Below are 18,500 nucleotides of genomic sequence, written 5' to 3'. Positions count from 1 at the left end.
CAGTACTTCGAGGGAAATTTATAGCAATATATTTATCAGGAAATAAGAAACTTTAAAATACTGAGTTAAACATTTAGCAGAAGAAGTTGGAAAGCAAAAGAGTCAGATATAAGAGTAAGAAAAATAAAATAAATAAGGACAAAAATCCTACCCTACTTGTGTCAATGATACCAAGAGACAATCTGCCACTAAGCAAAAAGTACAGTCTACTAACTTCAGATATCTAACCCTTGCTAAAAGTTTGCCATCTCTGAACTTCATGCTTCCCAATTCTAGGATCAATTCACATCTTGCTCCAAAATACTGTATCCTACAAACTTAATTCTCTCTTGTTTAACAATCAGCAATTCATTTCAGATATGTGATAAAGGCATCTTCCATTCCCCACTATGCTATGCCATTGTAAGTCGCTTCAGTCGTGGCCGACTCTGTGCGACCCCATAGACGGCAGCCCACCAGGCTCTCCCGTCCCTGGGGTTCTCCAGGCAAGAACACTGGAGTGGGTTGCCATTTCCTTCTCCAATGCATGAAAGTGAAAAGTGAAAATGAAGTCGCTCAATCGCGTCTGACCCTCAGCGACCTCATGGACTGCAGCCCACCAGGCTCCCCCATCCCTGGGATTCTCTCCCCAAAATATTCACTGCCTTTTGGGGACAAATTGCAAGGATGTTCACTGCAGATTAATCTGTGATGTCAGGGAGTTGAAGGCAAACTGGATGTCTATAACCATGTAAGTAGACAGGTTAAGAGAAATGGATACATATGTTACTGTAAAACCGCAGAAGTCAGAAACAATCTAGCAGTACACTTACAACATGTATAAACCTTAAAAATAGCACTTGGTGAAAAAGATAAAAAACAGGATGAGACACATACACCATATAACCCAAATGATTTATCTCAGTCAAAAATACAGCACAACAAAATAATACATATTTTGCAAAAACATAAAACCAAAAAGTACACATTCCACTTATTAGAATGTTTGCCTCTCGGAGTCCTGTAACAGAAGTGAAGAATGCTAAGGAGAGAAAAGAGTAAGGTAGAATAAGGTAAGGTGAGCAAAATATAGTAAAGTGTAAAGTGAAGGATGGGAGGGGAAGGATGGGAGGGGAGAGAAAGGAGGGGAATGGAGATAAGGGAAGAGAAGGGCAGGAATTGGAAAGGTAGAGAAAAGAGGAAAGGAGAGGAGGAGAAAGGAGAGGGAAAGGAAGTGGAAGAGAAAATAGGGAGAGAAGGGAGAGGAAAAGAAGAAGAGAGAAGGGAAGAAAGAAGGTATGGAAGAGGAGAAGAGAGGAAAGAAGAGGGCAGAAAAGGAAGGAGCAGAGGAAGAATCCTTTTTTGTGACAATGTTCCTAATGAATTATATACCTAAGCTTCTTCACCTAGGGTCTAAAACATGAAAAAAAGTGATTTCAGACCTTTAATAAAGTAATGATGGTAACTGTGTACACATTAGGATAATAGATTGTCACAAAATCTTTTTATTTTTTACTGTATGCTTTAAAATTCTAGCTCCTTTCAAGTCTGGACACAAAAAATAAAATTTTTCCCCACAGTCTATTAAAACTGATGAATGTCTTCTCTTTTAGAAACATATAATTTCAAGTTTTTTGAAAGCTTTCAAAAAGTAATCCCTTTCTTAAAATAGATAAGCTTTCAATGGAAAAACAAAAATAAAATTTGCTTTTTTCACCCATACAGTTACAATACATCTTTATTTCATTTTGTTGTGGGCATCCTTACTTATATATATAATGAGTAATGAAAAGTAAGGATGCCCACAACAAAATGAATATATATTTATATATTTATATTTATTTATATATTTATATATATATATAATATATATATTTTATATGTATATATATACACACACTACAACTTCTGAAATCCAAAGAAGAAAAATTAAATATAAGGAAAGCTTCATTGTTTGTCTTTTATTAAAACCATTCTCTGAACCATACATTAAATTACACACCTATGTGTAATAGATTGCAATTTTATGTGTAGGTTTTATCTATAAATGAAGATGTTACTTTAGTTATCATGGAAGGTTTCCATTTATTTATACAAACATGTCATTGTCCAAATCATTTTTTATATTCTTTCAGAATTGTTCAAAAAAATGATTTTACATCTTGAATATATATACATTTTCTGTATTACTTAGCTTTGTCATATCTTGAATTTTTTAATTAAAAATATATATATTACACTTCCTCCTATTCCACAAAATGAATGTTAACCCATGACCGCCAAACTAAATTCACTCATAAATGATGCAGATTTAATATTAATGTTCTTGAGACTAAATATGAAGATTATCCCACAGGCTCTCCAAACAAACAGGAAAACAGAAAAAAGTATACCTGATCTCCGAGAAGAACTAAATGCTCTCTATCTACTCTTTCCTACCCAAATGATTGAACTGTTACGCATTAGTAAACAATAACAAACAAAAACCCTAATATTCTCAAAATCACATATCATAGCCATGGTTTGTGAAAATTTCTGGTTTCACTTTGTAAATATACAAATCTTTGTGGGTTAAATTACATCAAAATAAAACCCAAAATTTATTGGCAGAAACATGAGTTTTGAGAAAACACTTTTAAATATCTCTTTTAAAAGAATAACTTCCAATGCTTTTACAATTTTCATGGGCTGAAAATACAAAAATGATGAAATACTTTCTTGTCCTTTTCCAATTCACTCATCATATATACTGTGTATATATGTATATTGGTATATATGGTATAGAAAACCGCGGAAGTAAATGTTCTAAACAAAGGAATTGTTGATAATGTTTTTTACCATTCAGATTTACATATAGGCTATCTGGATGAGAGGACCTGGATTTGCTGTCTGCCTTATTGGTTAAAAAATTTTTTTTTTACTTAAGTAGGATCTCACTAGGAGATCCCCAAAGATCTTTTTTCTCTGCAACTATCCCTAGGCAAGAAGGAGGAATTCGCCTTGTAACCAGATCCTTCTAGTCTCTGCCTTTAGTTTTAAACAAGAAACCAGACGACTAAAGATGTAAGACTGAAAGAAAACAGCAGAGGGCAGTATTTACTCATGGCTAAATCATCTCCCAGCTCAGAAATTTTAAATTTGGAGGGGGTCACTGTGGATGAAATGTATGACTTACGCCCTATATTTGCATTACTTGGCTTAAATTCTTATTTTCTAAGCGGTTTTCCTTAAAGGGGAAATAATACTGACCTGAATCCTATTCACCTCCCCCCCCCCCCACCTTTGAAATGCTGCGTGATACCGAAAAATCAGCCACAGTATATAGCAGGGGAGTTAATCTGAGTGCCTCGAGTGGCACGTGGATAATTTTAAAATTTAAATTTCATTCTATTCATTTCAATTTTTCTCATATCTACCTATCCCCCAGACAAAAATTAAACCAAAACAGAAAGAAACCATTTCGTCAGGATTTCTTTGGCTAGAAAATGGCTAGAGGGCAATACTCCCAACAAAGATCAAAATTCCAAACTTTGGGAAAGGAAACAAAACAGGAGTTCCTCCGGCTTTTCCTATAGGAAATCCAAAGTGCAGTTGGTGCCCAGGCCTTGGTGCCCCTACTCACCTGGAGGTAGGGGAGGGGCGAATGGAGACAGGTTTAGGGTTAGACCTGGACCGCAGTTGGCTCGCTCTGTAGACAGAGAAGGAATAGGGAAGGTTCGGTTTGGATGCTGTTGGATCTTATTGTACAGCAGCTCCCTTCCTTCCCTTCGAAAGAGAAAGGGCAGGAAACGGTTAAAGCAAATCTGCGCTTTGCATTCCCAGACAGGCTTTGCTTAATCCTTCCTCCCGCTCTAACAGACCCTCACCCCCTGCCTTTCTTTTATTTCTCTCGACCCCCTTACCCTTGAGTTATTACTAGCATAACAACCTAACGGTCTTCCCCTAGACCCGGTCCCTAAAGTTATTTATCTGCAAACCTGACCCCACCCCCATCTATTCGGCAGCAGCTTTTTGCTGTTATTGCTCAGATGCCGGCCAAGATTTGACCAAAAAGAAAAAAAAGAAAGAAAGAAAGAAAAAGAGGGGAGGGAATCACCCCCCTAGCCCTCACCCTCCCTTTCTCAGCGCCTCCTACTCGCCGGGCTCCCACACCCGACCGCCTACCGTCCTCCGGGAGGCTGGAGTGATTAGCATCCGGAGAAGCCAGTCGGAGGCCGAAAAAGTCGGAGCGCGCTGGCTGTAGGAGTGCCAGGCGGGGCCGCTTCAGCTCGGGTCCAATGGGGCTGGGGCGAGGGAGGGGCGGTAGGTGACAGCACCGGGAGCCAGGGGGAGTCCGGCTGAACTAAAGTGCGGGGATCAATGAGTGGCGAGCAAAGTTTCTGAGTCCTGCTCAGCTCGCGGTCTTCCCTCCCCCTCTGTTTGTGTTTCGGCGGCGCGGTGTGTGTGTGTGTGTGCGTGTGCGCGCGCGCGCGTGTGCGGCGGGGAAGGGGCGGGGAGAGTGAGAGGGACCAGCCGGAGGTTGAGAGGGGCTCGCGGAGCTCCAGCTCCACAGCGGTGCTGCAACCTTCAGCCCGGGCAGGCGAGAGGGAGAGCGCTGACAGCCGCCGTCCGGAGCTGCTGGAGGCGCCGCCACAGTCCAGCGCCGACTTCCCCGCCTCCACCGTCAACAGTGCAGAAGAAAAGGGGGACCGATCGCCACCACCCTACCCCGCCCCAAACAAAAAGCCTTGTGGATTACAAAGTGAAACTGACACGGGACAATAAAACCAAAGGGCAAGAGGTCAGGGGCGAGGCGCACTAGAGTGGGCTTCTGACTGGGACTGCCGGAGGAGTCCCCTGGCATGGTGAGGGGAGGGGACGCGGGGACAGCGCGCTGCTCCTGCCCGACGCCGGCGAGGCCGAGAAGAAAGGGGGACCTGCGCTTGATTTGGATGTACAAATAATGGGTCGGCAGGCGTCCCGGCAGAGGTAAAAAAAAAAAAAAAAAAAAAATGCTGAGGAGCGCTGGATTTTGCCTGTGCCCGCCTAAGGGCTGGAAACGGCAGCAGGGGCGGCGGCAGCTCCTCCTGGAGGAGAAGGGACGGAGCTGAGCGCTCCAGAGCGCCCCGCGAGCGTTTGGAATGCAGTTTGCTGGCTGCCCGAGCTTAGACGCCGCCGCCTGGGCCTCCGCGCCACTTCTGCAGCCCTGCTGAAGGGCTTTGCAGCCTTGTTCTTGAGGAGAGGGGAACTCGAGGAAACTCCTTGTCTCCAGCTTTTGGAAAAGGAATTCGATAATCCTCGGTTCCCCATCGTCCCTTCCCCAGTGCGCAGTTGTTCTCTCCACACCGCTGCGGAAGTTTGTCCTTCCTTCCTCAGTTTCTTCGCCTTGGGTAAGTTTTAAAGTTTCTGAAGATAATAGTTTGAGGTAATTCTTCCTATACCTTAAATACAGGCAACTTCTCCCAACTCCTATCCACCCCCGGCGAAAACGCTCAGACTCTCCGGATTCGAAAATAAAGTGAAGGGGGAAATATAGGAGACTGGAGAAACTGCTCTGGGAACTCGTCCACAAGCAGGAGTAAGTGCCCGAGGAATGCCCTGCCGCTTTTCCTCAAGGCATCTCTTCCCTCACTAAGCGTCCAAATGGCTACCTGGAGGCTTTTGCTCGTGCGAATTGCTTCTTCTGGACTGGAAGTTCTTTGAAATAGCAGAGCTCTCAGAGCCATCGGCTGCATGTCTGCTGGTGCTACTTGATCCCTGTCATTATCACTTTTTTTTTTTTTTTTGGCCTCACCTCTTCCTTCTCTTTATCACTCCGTTCCAGGGAGCCAAGACCATGGACTTGGCAGCAGACAGGGCTCCTGGCCGCCCGTGGCTCCCGCTGCCCACTTTAACATTACTTCAGCTCCTTCGTGTCTTTTGGCTGCTGTCACTGCTCCCGGGGCCCGCCCGGGTCAGCGGGGCGGAGCAGCGCCAGGTATTTCAGGTGCTGGAGGAGCAACCTCCCGGCACACTGGTGGGTACCATCCAGACGCGCCCGGGCTTCACCTACAGGCTCAGCGAAAGCCACGCCCTGTTTGCTATAAACAGTAGCACCGGGGCCCTGTACACCACTGCGACCATCGACCGCGAGAGCCTGCCCAGCGACGTGATCAACCTGGTGGTTCTTTCCAGCTCACCCACCTACCCCACCGAAGTGCGGGTGTTGGTTCGGGACCTCAATGACAACGCCCCGGTCTTCCCAGAACCCTCGATTGTGGTCAGTTTCAAGGAGGACAGTAGCAGCGGGCGGCAAGTCATCTTGGATACCGCCACCGATTCGGACATCGGCTCCAATGGCGTTGACCACCGGTCCTATCGCATCATCCAGGGCAACGAGGCGGGTCGCTTCCGCCTGGATATCACCCTGAACCCGAGCGGCGAGGGCGCGTTCCTGCACCTGGTGTCCAAGGGCGGGCTGGACCGCGAGGTCACACCGCAGTACCAGCTGTTGGTGGAAGTGGAGGACAAGGGCGAGCCCAAGCGGCGGGGCTACCTTCAGGTAAACGTGACTGTGCAGGACATTAATGACAACCCCCCGGTTTTTGGCAGTTCCCACTACCAGGCGGGGGTGCCTGAGGACGCCGCGGTGGGCTCCAGCGTCCTCCAGGTGGCGGCGGCGGACGCGGACGAGGGCACCAACGCGGATATCCGCTATCGGCTTCAGGACGAGGGGACCCCCTTCCAAATGGACCCCGAAACGGGGCTCATCACGGTGCGGGAGCCCTTGGACTTCGAGGCCCGGCGCCAGTACTCGCTTACGGTGCAGGCTATGGACCGAGGCGTTCCTTCCCTCACGGGGCGTGCCGAGGCGCTGATTCAGCTGCTGGACGTCAACGACAATGACCCCGTGGTAAAATTCCGCTACTTCCCTGCCACCTCGCGCTACGCCTCGGTAGATGAGAATGCTCAAGTGGGCACGGTGGTGGCTCTGCTCACCGTGACGGACGCAGACTCCCCAGCGGCCAACGGGAACATCTCCGTGCAGATCCTTGGGGGCAACGAGCAGCGCCACTTTGAGGTGCAGAGCAGCAAAGTGCCGAACCTGAGTCTCATCAAAGTTGCCAGCGCCCTAGACCGGGAGCGCATCCCTTCTTACAACCTGACAGTTTCTGTCTCAGATAACTACGGGGCGCCCCCTGGCGCAGCGGTTCAGGCGCGCTCTTCCGTGGCGAGTTTGGTGATTTTCGTCAATGACATCAATGACCACCCTCCTGTGTTTGCACAGCAAGTGTACAGAGTGAACCTGAGCGAGGAGGCGCCCCCGGGAAGCTATGTGAGTGGAGTGTCCGCCACTGACGGCGATTCTGGTCTCAATGCTAACCTGCGTTATAGCATCGTCTCTGGTAATGGACTGGGTTGGTTCCACATCAGTGAACACAGTGGTCTAGTGACCACGGGGCTTGCTGGGGGCTTGGACCGTGAACTTGCTTCCCAGATTGTACTGAATATCAGTGCTCGGGACCAGGGGGTTCACCCCAAGGTTTCCTATGCCCAGCTTGTTGTGACTCTCTTGGATGTGAATGATGAGAAGCCAGTGTTTAGCCAGCCAGAAGGATATAATGTGTCTGTGGTTGAGAATGCGCCTACCGGGACTGAACTACTGGTGCTTGGGGCAACCGATGGGGACCTGGGTGACAATGGGACAGTGCGATTCTCCCTACAGGAAGCTGAGACCGACCAGAGGTCCTTTCGCCTGGATCCTGTGTCTGGGAGGTTGAGTACTATCTCTTCCTTGGACAGGGAGGAACAAGCTTTCTACTCCCTGTTGGTTCTGGCCACAGATCTGGGGTCACCTCCCCAGTCATCAATGGTTCGCATAAATGTGAGCCTCCTGGATATTAACGACAACAGCCCTGTGTTTTACCCAGTCCAATATTTTGCTCATATTCAGGAGAATGAGCCTGGAGGTAGCTACATCACCACGGTGTCTGCCACTGACCCAGACTTGGGTCTCAATGGAACCATCAAATATAGTATATCAGCTGGGGACAGGTCTCGGTTTCAGGTCAATGCTCAGAGTGGGGTTATTTCTACAAGAATGGCCCTAGACAGAGAAGAAAAAACTGCTTACCAGTTGCAAATAGTGGCTACTGATGGTGGCAATTTGCAGTCTCCCAACCAGGCAATAGTAACCATCACTGTGTTGGACACTCAAGACAACCCGCCTGTATTCAGCCAGGCTGCCTACAGCTTCGTGGTCTTTGAGAATGTGGCCCTGGGATATCATGTGGGTAGTGTGTCCGCATCCACCATGGATCTCAATTCCAACATCAGTTATCTCATTACTACCGGGGATCAGAAAGGTATGTTTGCTATCAACCAGGTTACTGGGCAGCTTACCACAGCAAGTGTGATTGACAGAGAAGAGCAATCCTTTTATCAGCTGAAAGTAGTAGCCAGTGGGGGCACAGTGACTGGAGACTCTATGGTTAACATAACAGTTAAGGATTTGAATGACAACTCTCCCCATTTCCTTCAGGCAGTAGAGAGTGTGAATGTGGTGGAAAATTGGCAGGCAGGTCACAGCATTTTCCAAGCCAAAGCTGTGGACCCCGATGAAGGTGTCAATGGCATGGTACTCTATAGCCTGAAGCAAAACCCCAAGAATCTCTTTACTATCAATGAAAGGAATGGTAATATTAGTCTGCTTGGACCCCTGGATGTTCATGCTGGTTCCTACCAGATAGAGATCTTAGCATCTGATATGGGTGTTCCCCAGCTCTCCTCTAGTTTCATCTTAACAGTTTATGTCCATGATGTAAATGACAACCCACCAGTGTTTGACCAGCTTTCTTATGAGGTCACCCTTTCTGAGTCAGAACCTGTGAATTCTCGATTCTTTAAAGTGCAAGCTTTTGATAAGGATTCGGGAGCAAATGGTGAAATTGCGTACAGCATTGCTGAAGGCAATACCGGGGATGCTTTCGGCATTTTCCCAGATGGTCAATTGTATATAAAAAGTGAACTGGACCGTGAACTTCAAGACAGATATGTTTTACTAGTTGTTGCTTCTGACAGAGCGGTGGAACCCCTTAGTGCTACTGTGAATGTTACTGTAATTTTAGAAGATGTAAATGATAACAGACCTCTTTTTAACAGTACCAATTACACATTTTACTTTGAAGAAGAACAGAGACCTGGGTCGTTTGTGGGCAAAGTAAGTGCTATAGATAAAGACTTTGGGCCAAATGGAGAAGTAAGGTATTCTTTTGAAATGGTGCAGCCAGATTTTGAGTTGCATGCAATTAGTGGGGAAATTACAAATACCCATCAGTTTGACAGGGAGTCTCTTATGAGGAGGAGGGGGACTGCGGTGTTTAGCTTTACAGTCATCGCAACAGATCAGGGGCTCCCTCAGCCTCTTAAGGATCAGGCCACGGTACATGTTTACATGAAGGATATAAATGATAATGCTCCCAAATTTTTAAAAGACTTTTACCAAGCTACAATATCAGAGTCAGCAGCCAACCTGACACAGGTTTTAAGAGTATCTGCCTCAGATGTTGATGAAGGTAGTAACGGACTTATTCACTATTCTGTAATAAAAGGAAATGAAGAAAGACAGTTTGCTATAGACAGCACCTCTGGTCAGGTGACACTGATTGGCAGGTTAGACTATGAAGCCACACCTGCCTATTCCCTTGTAATTCAAGCAGTGGATTCAGGAGCAGTCTCCCTCAATTCGACCTGTACCTTAAATATTGATATTTTAGATGAAAATGACAATACCCCTTCTTTCCCTAAATCAACACTATTCGTTGATGTTTTGGAAAACATGAGAATCGGTGAACTCGTGTCCTCTGTTACTGCAACTGATTCAGATTCAGGTGACAATGCTGACTTACATTATAGTATCACTGGGACTAACAACCATGGAACTTTCAGCATTAGCCCAAACACTGGGAGTATTTTTCTTGCCAAAAAATTGGACTTTGAAACACAGTCTTTGTACAAATTAAATATAACAGCAAAAGACCAAGGAAGGCCTCCACGTTCATCTACAATGTCGGTGGTTATACACGTGAGAGACTTCAATGACAATCCTCCTACCTTCCCTCCGGGGGATATTTTCAAGTCTATTGTTGAGAACATCCCCATTGGAACATCTGTCATTTCTGTGACTGCACATGACCCCGATGCAGACATTAATGGGCAACTCTCCTATACAATCATCCAGCAGATGCCACGGGGCAACCACTTTGGCATAGATGAAGTCAAAGGCACTATTTATACTAATGCTGAGATAGATCGGGAATTTGCTAATCTCTTTGAGTTAACCGTTAAAGCCAATGATCAAGCTGTGCCTATAGAAACTAGACGATATGCTTTGAAAAACGTGACTATTTTGGTTACAGACCTCAATGACAATGTTCCAATGTTTATATCACAAAATGCCCTGGCGGCAGACCCTTCGGCTGTGATTGGTTCTGTTCTGACCACAATCATGGCTGCTGACCCAGATGAAGGGGCGAATGGAGAGGTGGAGTATGAGATCGTCAATGGTGACACAGACACCTTCATTGTGGATCGCTATAGTGGGGACCTGAGAGTGGCTTCAGCGCTGGTGCCTTCTCAGCTGATCTATAATCTCATAGTTTCAGCAACAGACCTTGGCCCTGAAAGGAGGAAATCAACCACTGAATTGACCGTCATTCTGCAGGGCCTTGATGGACCTGTTTTTACACAACCCAAATATATAACCATTTTGAAGGAAGGAGAACCCATTGGCACCAATGTGATATCAATAGAAGCAGCTAGCCCTAGAGGATCCGAAGCCCCAGTGGAGTATTATATTGTCTCAGTCCGTTGCGAGGAAAAAACTGTTGGACGGCTCTTTACTATTGGACGACGGAGTGGCATCATTCAGACTGCAGCCATCCTGGACCGGGAGCAAGGAGCATGTCTTTACCTGGTGGATGTCTATGCCATAGAAAAGTCAACTGCCTTTCCCAGAACACAGAGAGCAGAGGTAATGATTTTGTCATTGCTTATGAATTATTTGTTGATTTTTTTTTTTTTTTTTGGAAAGATCATTCTCTTTCTATTTGCTTTCTATAATGATTTACCTTTATTGTTGAATTGTTCATTTTACTGACAGGACCATATAAAAATGTTCTATCTTACAGACTAACAAGAAATACTGACAGGTTAGCTTTCAACCTGATCCGAACCAAAGTATGTATTTTGTCTCACACTATCTTATGTGTAAAGCTAAGGAGAATTCTTTAGCGATTTCAGAAGTTCAGGAAAAAATCCATTTATTCAAGTTAAATTACACCTCACAGTTAAGGAGGTCTACCAGAGGATGAGGAATTTCAGACTTGAGAAATCTCTGTTCCACAATGAAGAACTTTGGTAGAAATCAGCAATGTAGCGTGGCTTTCTAGGGGGAGTGGCAATGGATTGACGGTTTACATCAGGACAGTATTAACTTTCACCTCCTCAGCAGTCTTGGCAGTTTCTTTATAGACAGTGACTAATTTTAATGTGCTGAGCCAAGTTTGGGGAGATTCCTGATTTCATCTGCCTTCACATTTAAGGCACTGTCTTCTGACTCAACATAATCCTTTCGCTTCTCTCTTGAACTAAAGCATGTAATGTGCTGTGAATGATCAGAGATTAGAAGCTGTTTCTTGAGACAATACCATATTGTTCAATGCCATGGTATAAGTACAAGTTGTTCTGTCTGCTGATAGGTTAGACACTAATGTTTCATAGCATAAGCCAAAAAATTTCAAGCTTGGCCTTTCCCGGGGTATATTTTTGACTATTACTACCTCAGTGTATCATTGATTTGCTTTTTTAATTGAACTGCTTCCAATGTTGTTTTGACCATCAACTAGAAATGATACAGTTATACCCTGGATGGCTCATTTGCTAGTTCCTAAGTTCTCTCTCCCCTTCAGTATATCCCTTCAAAGATATTCTGGTGTCACTCAGCCAAAAACACAAAACATCAAATGTGGTTTGTGATAGTTGGCAGGAACCCAGACACAACATGCTAGTGAATTTGAGGCTCATGTGTTTGTTTTCTTGCTTTCTTTTGTTTTTTATAGCGGTGAGGGTTTTCTTCATTTAAAATGTTCATTTATTATTATTATCTTTTTGAATCCCATGTGATTTTTTTTTCAAAATAGCTAGTTGTGGCTCTTCTATTGATGAAGCAGTATATTCATGGCCTAGAGGATATTGGATATATAATTAGAGATATAATTTCCATAGAGACATAATTCTTAGAGATATCATTCTAAGTGAAATTCACTTTTATCTTGTACACACAGCCCTGAAGAAACTTCTACCCATATGTCCTCTTTTACCTAATTAGGTTTTCAATGATCTGAGATAGGTCTTACATACTGAGTTATTTGGTTTAACTCAGGCTATGATTTACATGTAATTTTATTTTGATTTGGGGTTATTCCTCTGCTAAACCCACTTCCTGGCTCTATTTTCCTTCTCTGGAATTATTTCTTAGATCAAGAGATTTAATTAGTTTAAAAATGGAAATACTTATTAAAGACAGGCAATTAAGTCATTCTAGGCTTTAGAAAAAAATTTTAAACTATTACACAGATTATGTTATTGGTTGTTGTTTGGTTAAAGTGTTTACCTTTGCTTGGCAATAAGAATAAATGTCCATTGTTATCATTAGAAGATTTATTTAGTCTTACTATTTACCCATTAGATATGCAAAAATTGACTTGGCTTAAACTTATTAAATAGTGCTGTCTCTTCATTAGACATGAGGAGTAAAAGTCATAATTATAAATCATTTTGTTAATAATAGGAGGTAATATGTCTGTTATATTTTAACCTCAAATAACACCAATATGAAAACTTATTCATATTTGCTATAACCTGTTTAAAGATCTGGAGAGAATTCACCATGATGACTTTTTTTATGAGAAAAAATTGTTTGTCAGGGTATCTCCTGTGAACTAAAGTGCTGAAATTGTAAACCAAGTTTCAGTTCCCAAGTTCCAACCACTCCTAAAATGAAAAGCAAATGTGTTTCTCCAAGAATATTGAAAGCAGTAGTTGGGAGCTAGAATTTCATATTATTATTGGTTGTATCTTTCAATTGTATACAATAAAGTTCTTTTTTCCTTCTGCTCAAACAATTAATTTACCATGATTCTGCAAAAAGAAGCTATAAATTACCTAGGGTTGTCAGAGGTGATTTTTCAATTGTTCGTTTCCAAGTGCAAACTTTGCTCCAATGCATTTTTAAACAATTTATTCCTGTACATTGATAGGAGTCTGGGTTGCTTACTCAGGTTTCTGGCTAGAGTCATGGCTGATCACATTCCATGGACGGAGGGTCAGTGGTAAAAGAGAAATGATTTAATCTGCATTCTTTTTTAAGCTCTGACACTTGTGTGGAGTGGGAGGGGTCCTGGGGATTTGGCTCCAGTACTGCTCCTTTCGGAGACTGTCCAGTTGTACACCTTCACCTCCCCTACCTATCATGGCTAAAACTTTGGTATATATAAGAGTGTCTTTAAAGGATGGCTTTGTGTTGCAGACACAAGGTTTATTATCCTTTCATTTCATCTTTGTATTCTCAGAAGAGTCTTGATTATGTTAGAATAGCTCATATACATTTTGTACCTCTTTTCTACCTTCAACAACAAAAAATAGAGATGTAGCACATCCACAGGCATTTCTTTTTTAACATGTGTTTTATGGGAACATGCAATTTAGGAACTGGGTTGGACTTTTGAAGGTCAGAGGTTTTGTCTCATTGGTCTTTATGATCTCCTAGTATAATATTTCCTTGATAATAATAATATCTCCTAGAGTCTGGTATAAACTCTTTGCGACCCCATGGACTGTAGCCTATCAGGCTCCTCCATCCATGGGGTTTTCCAGGCAAGAGTGCTGAGTGGATTGCCATTTCCTTCTCTAGGGGATCTTCCCGACCCAGGAATCAAACCTGGGTCTCCCGCATTGCAGGCAGATGCTTTACCATCTGAGCCACCAGGGAAGCCCAGTATAATATTTCCTTGAAAATAATATTATCGCCTAGAGTCTGGTATATTACCTGATGTATAGAAGGTGCTCACTACATGTTTGCTTTATGAGATGGTAGAAGAGCTAAGGCTGGTACATGTGTTCTTGTGTCTCAGGAATAATCAACAGAGAGAAGCAGGGGGAATGGAGGGGGCTATTAGTAAGTTTGATCTTATCATTAATTGAACTAGGGACATAAAGACATACCAGTTATCTCTGTTCTACAAATGAACTGAGAATTGTCAGAAAGCTCAAAGAGGAAAGAAGAATTTAGGTGGGTGGTCTCACATGGAGCTTAGCATTTAAATCGAAGAAAATCCTATATATACTTCCAGGTTGCAGTTCTCAAACTGGTTGGCCTCAGGACCCCAAAGAGCTTTGGCTTGGGTGTGTCTTATCTATTGATAATTCATGTTATGAACATTAAAATTGAGAAAAGTTTAAAATATTTATTAATTTCTTGAAAAATTACGGTAACCATATAATATATATTTGTTATTAAAATAACTTAATTTTGTCAACCCTAAGAACTAACAAAAAAGACACATTATTTTATGTTTTTACAAATCCCTTTAATATTCGGATTAAGAGAAGACAGCTGGATTCTCAAATCTCATTTTGTCTATTGTAATATGTTGTTCTGGTTAAAATATATGAAAATAATCTATCTTCCCTCAGACAAAGCTGGATAAGAGAGAGATATTTTGATATCCTTTTCAGATAACAGTTTCTTTTGATACTATACCAGAATTTCACAAGTGGCTATTTCTTAAAATTTACTTGCAATAAGGAATCTGAAACCCTACCCTTGAATTTTTCATGCTTTGTTGCATGAAGATATTGATCTACCTTGCTTTATGAATGGAAATTTTACCTATGTATGACTTAGAAACATCAGGCACTGGTCATTTGGAAAATATTGGTATAACTGATAAGGATCTTATCAAAAGAGCCTTTACATATATTGACTCACAACCTCATGGTAATGGTTCAGAGTTTTCCAAATTTGAATTTTCACTTGAAAGCTCAAATTTTATCATTAATAACATATATTGTTAGTTGTTTCCTGAAGTATCAGGCTCCCTTTGTTCATTATCAAACAAACAAAAAATGTCTGCCATTTTTTTTTAAAAAAGCATGGTTTCTCTATGAGTTGTTTTTTTCAAGGAAAAATTGTATTCCAAAAATAAAGCACTAGTTCAGCTTACAACTCAATCCATCACACACATGCTTTTCTTTGAGACCACTGTACATAGGAACAGATTAATGGCTCTTTGTTCATGCTTCACTGTTTGTGTCTTTTCAAATATTGAAAAGACATTGGGATTTAAGGGTTGAGATTTAATAAAATTAATAATTTACTGTTTCTTCAAGGAAAAGTCTTCAGTTTTTAAGTGAAACTGGCATTTTATTTTCACTGTGACTAGTAAGTGAATAATATAATTACACCTGGAATACTTTGGAGCTACTGCTTGGCTTTGTGCTAAGGTAGCAGCAGTTTTACCAGCTATCAGTTTTGCACCTCTAGCGTAAATGTCAACACAGTGAAACGGCAAACACTGCTTTGTGTTATTATGAATACAGTTTTGATTTCCCAGGTGTCTTTAATGGTCTCTGGTATGCCTAGGGCACCATATTCTGTAGTGAGAGAACCATTGGTCTAAGTACTGACATTTTTGCAATTCAGTAAAAATAGTAAGACAACTAGAAATAGTCTATTAAAAGTGTGCTTAGAATATTAAGTGAACAAATTATGGTTTTTTAAAGATTAGAAATGAATTTTAGCAACTGATAATAAACCAATTTATTTTCACAATGAAACCATCAAGATTTCCAAGAGAAATGGTGGGAACATTTGTAATTAATACTGAATATCAAGCTTAGAAATACTTTTCTTCCAGACTGTTCAGAATAAAGGTGAGTGAGCCTTACATTAAATGCCTGTATATCTTGTGTATCATTCCTTATAGGCAAAATATAAGCAAATAATTGAATATTTAATAATAATGGTAATAATTGTTATAAAATGTGTTGAGTATTACTGTGTTCAGTGATTGAGCTGAGTATTAAGTGTTTCTTCAGCAATTTTATCATTGGAGCCTCACAACATGTCGTATCACTCCCTCTTTGTAGTTGTGGAAGCAGTCTCAGAAAAGTTAAGTGATTTGTTTAAATTCAGATAGATAGAAAGAAAACCACATTCAGACTTGTAGTCCATTATCTGAGTTCATAGTTACTCTCCTATAAAGCCAGGGCAGTCTGTGGCCTTAGTTAAGAGAGGGCCTTTAGTCTGATGGATACAACTGTATATGTAAGCTTTTGGTAACCTTGTTTTTATACCCTTTTTTTGGTGTTAGAAAGTCTTTGAAAAGTGGTATTATGTATTGTCTGAACCAAGAGAAGTACGACTTCTGCTGCCTCAATCAAGACCTTCAGCAGATGCTGTTCATTCCTATGGGTCACTTAGATAGGAACCAGGACACCAGTTTGAGGACATGTGGAGGTGTTTCTGGAACAGGGAAGAGGGTGAGAGAGAACATGAGAGGGGCCTTGGGGACAAAGGGAGGGCATATTCGGTGACTTTCCTCACCCACAGTATTCTGCAGATTGGAAGCAGTCACTATACATTATGAAGGTAGAGAATCCACTTTTGGGTTTTCAGATGATAAATCTTTTTTTTTTTTTTTTTTTTTTATTATTACAATTTTATTTTATTTTTAAACTTTACATAATTGTATTAGTTTTGCCAAACATCAAAATGAATCCTCCACAGGTATACATGTGTTCCCCATCCCGAACCCTCCTCCCTCCTCCCTCCCCATACCATCCCTCTGGGCCGTCCCAGTGCACCAGCCCCAAGCATCCAGCATCATGCATCGAACCTGGACTGGCAACTCGTTTCCTACATGATATTTTACATGTTTCATTGCCATTCTCCCACATCTTCCCACCCTCTCCCTCTCCCACAGAGTCCATAAGACTGTTCTATACATCAGTGTCTCTTTTGCTGTCTCGTACACCGGGTTATTGTTACCATCTTTCTAAATTCCATATATATGCGTAAATCTTACTCTCCTAAGAAATAATGATGAAATTGTGTGGATGACTTGTGAAGATTATATGAAAAGGAGGAAAACATTTTCTTACTTTCTCAGCTTTTGACTTCTATGGTGTTTATTTTTTAATAATCTATGATTATTTTCTGATTTTGTTTTTTCCCTGTTGGTATGTTTTTGAATTTGTTAAACAAAACACTGTGACTTAAAGGGCTCTATAAATTTTCAAGTCATGTACACAGATAAGGAATACTGATGAATGATTAAGCTCATGCTGCATAATTTCATATATGGCTTCAGGATACTCAATTTCCTCTCTCTCTTTTGGTTACAGACTTCCATAGATATAATTTATCTTCTGACAAAGTTATTGTTTATTTCTTTCTTTGCCTTTATTAAAACCCAAATTATTTTTAATCTTTTTTTTTTTGTTTCACTATACTTTGAAGCAACTACCCTAAGAATAGTTTTGAAAAGATGTTTATGTACTTCATATTTTGTGGAATCAATTTTTCACTGCATTGTCTGTGTCTTGCACTTTGTCATCATTACAGTGAAAAACTGCCGAAGAACCTCATTAGCTGTGAGGAATTGTTGAGTTAGTGACTATAAAGAATTCCACAGGCTCTGAAGTGTGTCCTCTCTTCTAAGAATTAATAAATCTAAGGTTTGACTCTTTTTAATAACCATGATATTAGGTAGTATTCAGAATTAGGAGCTTGGGAGTGAAAATTGGGGAATAGTAACTGGCAAATCATATGGTCAAAATAAAGGGTTTGTTTAAGTGTCCTAGATATGGACTATGGTAAATATATTCTATTGCTTTCAGGCTTTAAGTAGTCTTTGACCACATATGGCTGATTTTAATACTACAATAAGGGAGGAGAGAGTTTGAATAATGCAGATAAATGAAAATGAAAAAAATTCTATTAGGCAAATATTATTTATAAAATGTGTACATGTAACATATTAAAATATACATAATGCTATGTACTAACATGTGTGCAACCCACTCCAGTGTTCTTGCCTGGAGAATCACAGGGATGGGAAGCCTGGTGGGCTGCCATCTATGAGGTCGCACAGAGTCGGACACCACTGAAGCGACTTACCAGCAGCAGTAGCAGCAACATGTGTGCAACCACTGTACAAAGTTGCATGCAACCATCATACAAAGGTTGATGGATTTTCCCTGGTATTAAAATCCTGAGACAGAATAGGACAATAAGGTCAGGAAGATGACACAATCTAATTGGAAGATACTTTATATGTGGACTTCCCTTGTGGCTCAGCTGGTAAACAATCCGCCTGCAATGTGGGACAACTGGGTTCGATCCCTGGGTTGGGAAGATCCCCTGGAGAAGGGAAAGGCTACCCACTCCAGTATTCTGGCCTGGAGAATTCCATGAACTGTATAGTCCATGGGGTCGCAAA

General features: G+C 41.9%; 1 protein-coding gene across 2 annotated transcripts in view; it reads left to right on the top strand.

Moving 5' to 3' along the window:
* The first annotated feature begins 4,073 nt into the window (after positions 1–4,073).
* Positions 4,074–18,500, top strand: part of FAT4 (FAT atypical cadherin 4) — a 184,291-nt gene continuing 169,864 nt past the window's right edge. For both annotated transcript variants that reach the window (XM_061384235.1, XM_061384234.1), the window contains exon 1: positions 4,074–10,969. In XM_061384235.1, the coding sequence (XP_061240219.1) occupies positions 5,795–10,969 (5,175 nt within the window). In that variant the 5' untranslated portion in view covers positions 4,074–5,794. The remainder of the gene's footprint in view (positions 10,970–18,500) is intronic.

Source organism: Bos javanicus, chromosome 17 (assembly GCF_032452875.1).
Source record: "Bos javanicus breed banteng chromosome 17, ARS-OSU_banteng_1.0, whole genome shotgun sequence".
NCBI classification, from domain to species: domain Eukaryota; kingdom Metazoa; phylum Chordata; class Mammalia; order Artiodactyla; family Bovidae; genus Bos; species Bos javanicus.
This window is presented reverse-complemented; position numbering and strand designations above follow the sequence as displayed.